Raw genomic sequence first — 2,554 nt, forward strand, 5'->3', positions numbered from 1 at the left:
GGGAGGGAGGGAGATGCAAGAGGGAAGAGATATGGGAACATATGTATAACTGATTCACTTTGTTATAAAGCAGAAACTAACACACCATTGTAAAGCAATTATACTCCAATAAAGATGTTAAAAAAAAAAAGTGAAATGATCAAACTAGCCATATATAGTTACCAAATCTATCTTTTAAGGTGTCAGGTACAAGAAAGAATAAAGGAGTAGCATATTACATATGTGTAGTTGATAAAAAAAAAAAATCAATGACTACTTTCCAGTCTTTGATTCTAAAAACAAACAAAAAAACCCCCCAAAACCCCCCCAAAATAGTCTTACAGAAACAAGATATAATTTATAAGCAAAAGATTCAGTTAATTATTAGATATTTCACAATGATATGAATTTCAGACAGCAAAATTATTCTTGATTACAAAACGAAACTTAAACAAACAAGCAAAAAACTCCTGAAGATTCTTATTTCTTCCTTACCTTTAATCCTTTCTCATCTTTCATTCTTTGCTCCTTTCCATTTGGAACAACAATAAAAATAGGACCGGATTTGTCTTCATCTTCCTTTAAGCTGGTTTTGCTTGGCACTTTCTTTCCTTGTGCAGTCTACAACCAAGGTACAGGGAATACTGATTAGCTAGACTACTTCTTCTTGGGAATTCGCTGTTAACTGCCCAGCAAAAGGGCACTATATAAACCAGAGACACCTTTCTATATCATATTCCAAATGAAACAAACAAATGAATCATAGAATCTTGCATTTGATATGTTTGTGTACAGGTTCCCTAAAAATGTTTCTAACAGCACTCTTAAGTAACTGTTGGTTAGTCCTTGGGCTGGCATGTGATGTGGCTGGAAAAGCTGCTATTATGTATCACTGGTCTGGGTTACAGGCTATTTTTGTTTCTTGGATAGTTCTTTTAAAAAAATTATTGATATAACTGGCATATAATGGCTAGTTCTTTTCTTTCTTGAAATCTTCAACACTGTTTATAGCTTTCCATATCAATGACATTTTGAATGGTATTCACACATTTCACATAACTTGAGAAAACTTTTCTGTTTCTCTGTATATAAAATGTATCTCTATAACATTACTGTAACTGGAGACCCTTTGAACCTGTTTCTAGAGAGAAATTTGCTAGAAACATTTTAAATATGTAAGTTACTAAAATGGCTTTTAGGGACTTCCCTGGTGGTCCAGTGGTTAAGAATCCATCTTGCAATGTAGGGGACACTGGTTCAATCCCTGGTCAGAGAACTCAGATCCCACATGCTACAGGGCAACTAAGCCCACGTGCCACAATTACAGAGCCCACGTGCTCTGGAGCCCGTGCACCACAACTGGAGAGAAGCCCGCGCGCTGCAACGAAAGATCCTGCGTGCCTCAACTAAGACCCGATGCAGCCAATAAATAAACAGATAGATAGATTTTTTTTAAGTGGCTTTTAAAAAGAATCCAAGATTTAGAATCTTTGTTATCAGATGGAAAGAAATTGTGAACACATGGTATATATATTTAAGGTAAAATTTGAATTTCATTACTGGAATTATTACTATATTATAAATATAGCAAAAGTCTGCTATTTTTAGTAGGCCAGCATTTCTTTCTAGTTCAAACACTTAAGCCATTCAGTCAAAACAAATGTGAGATCATTTATGTGAAACTGCTTCATAAATTGCAAAAGACTGAAAAAAAAAGTGGCATTAAGAACAGAGTCAAAAATACTTCAAAGCACTTGTGATCAAAATACTGAAATAAGTGCTTGTTAAATTTGGGATGAGGAGAGGGAGAAAGACAGGAAAAAAACAGCTTCACTGGATAGTTCAGAAGATAATTACCCATTTAAATTAACTCACTGAGTTGAAGGACCCAAGCATAGAGAGGGAAAATGAGTAACTGATATTTAGAAGAATGGCCACAGAGCGCCCCTTCTATAATGTGGATGTAATAATAAATGTACTGGATAATAAAACATTTCCTACTCTGCATACTTTCATCAGTTATATGCAGTTAATGAAATAGTTTTCTCTATTTATATTTACTATTAGATTTACTACTGATTGCACAGTTCTGCAATTTTCCTTTTGTAAGTATTAAACAGTCAATTCTCTGAATACAGTGAAAAGCTCTGAATCTTGATATAGAAACTGATGACAATTTGCTGTGATTCAAAAACTTAATTAAATGAAAAAACACCCAGGGGATATTATAGGTCGAGCATTTGAAAACATTTCTTTAAATTGTCCAACTGTGCATGGATGCTAAAAGGATTGGTGATGCATCAAATCCCACTGGTGTGGGGACAGAAGATACTTCCTTTTAGTCTAATCAGAATACCTTCTAATATGATGACTTAACTGCCAAATTTAAAGGAAATTGCCTACTACTGAAAATCTCCCTCAAAGACCTGGATGTCAGAAACCCTGGCAGTAGCTCTTGAGAATAGGAGTCTTTGTTTTGAGGTAACATTAAAAGTGAGCCACAGGGCTTCCCTGGTGGCGCAGTGGTTGAGAGTCCGCCTGCCGATGCAGGGGACACGGGTTCGTGCCCCAGTCC

The 2,554-nt window shown here is 35.6% G+C and overlaps 1 protein-coding gene across 2 annotated transcripts in view; it reads right to left on the bottom strand.

Moving 5' to 3' along the window:
• The window catches only part of CKAP5 (cytoskeleton associated protein 5), a 74,558-nt gene that overhangs the window by 24,580 nt on the left and 47,424 nt on the right, over nucleotides 1-2,554 (bottom strand). For both annotated transcript variants that reach the window (XM_024133123.2, XM_055078777.1), the window contains exon 27: nucleotides 475-600. In XM_024133123.2, coding sequence (XP_023988891.1) covers nucleotides 475-600 — 126 coding nt within the window. The remainder of the gene's footprint in view (nucleotides 1-474; nucleotides 601-2,554) is intronic.

Source organism: Physeter macrocephalus, chromosome 16, assembly GCF_002837175.3.
Source record: "Physeter macrocephalus isolate SW-GA chromosome 16, ASM283717v5, whole genome shotgun sequence".
NCBI classification, from domain to species: Eukaryota; Metazoa; Chordata; class Mammalia; order Artiodactyla; family Physeteridae; genus Physeter; species Physeter macrocephalus.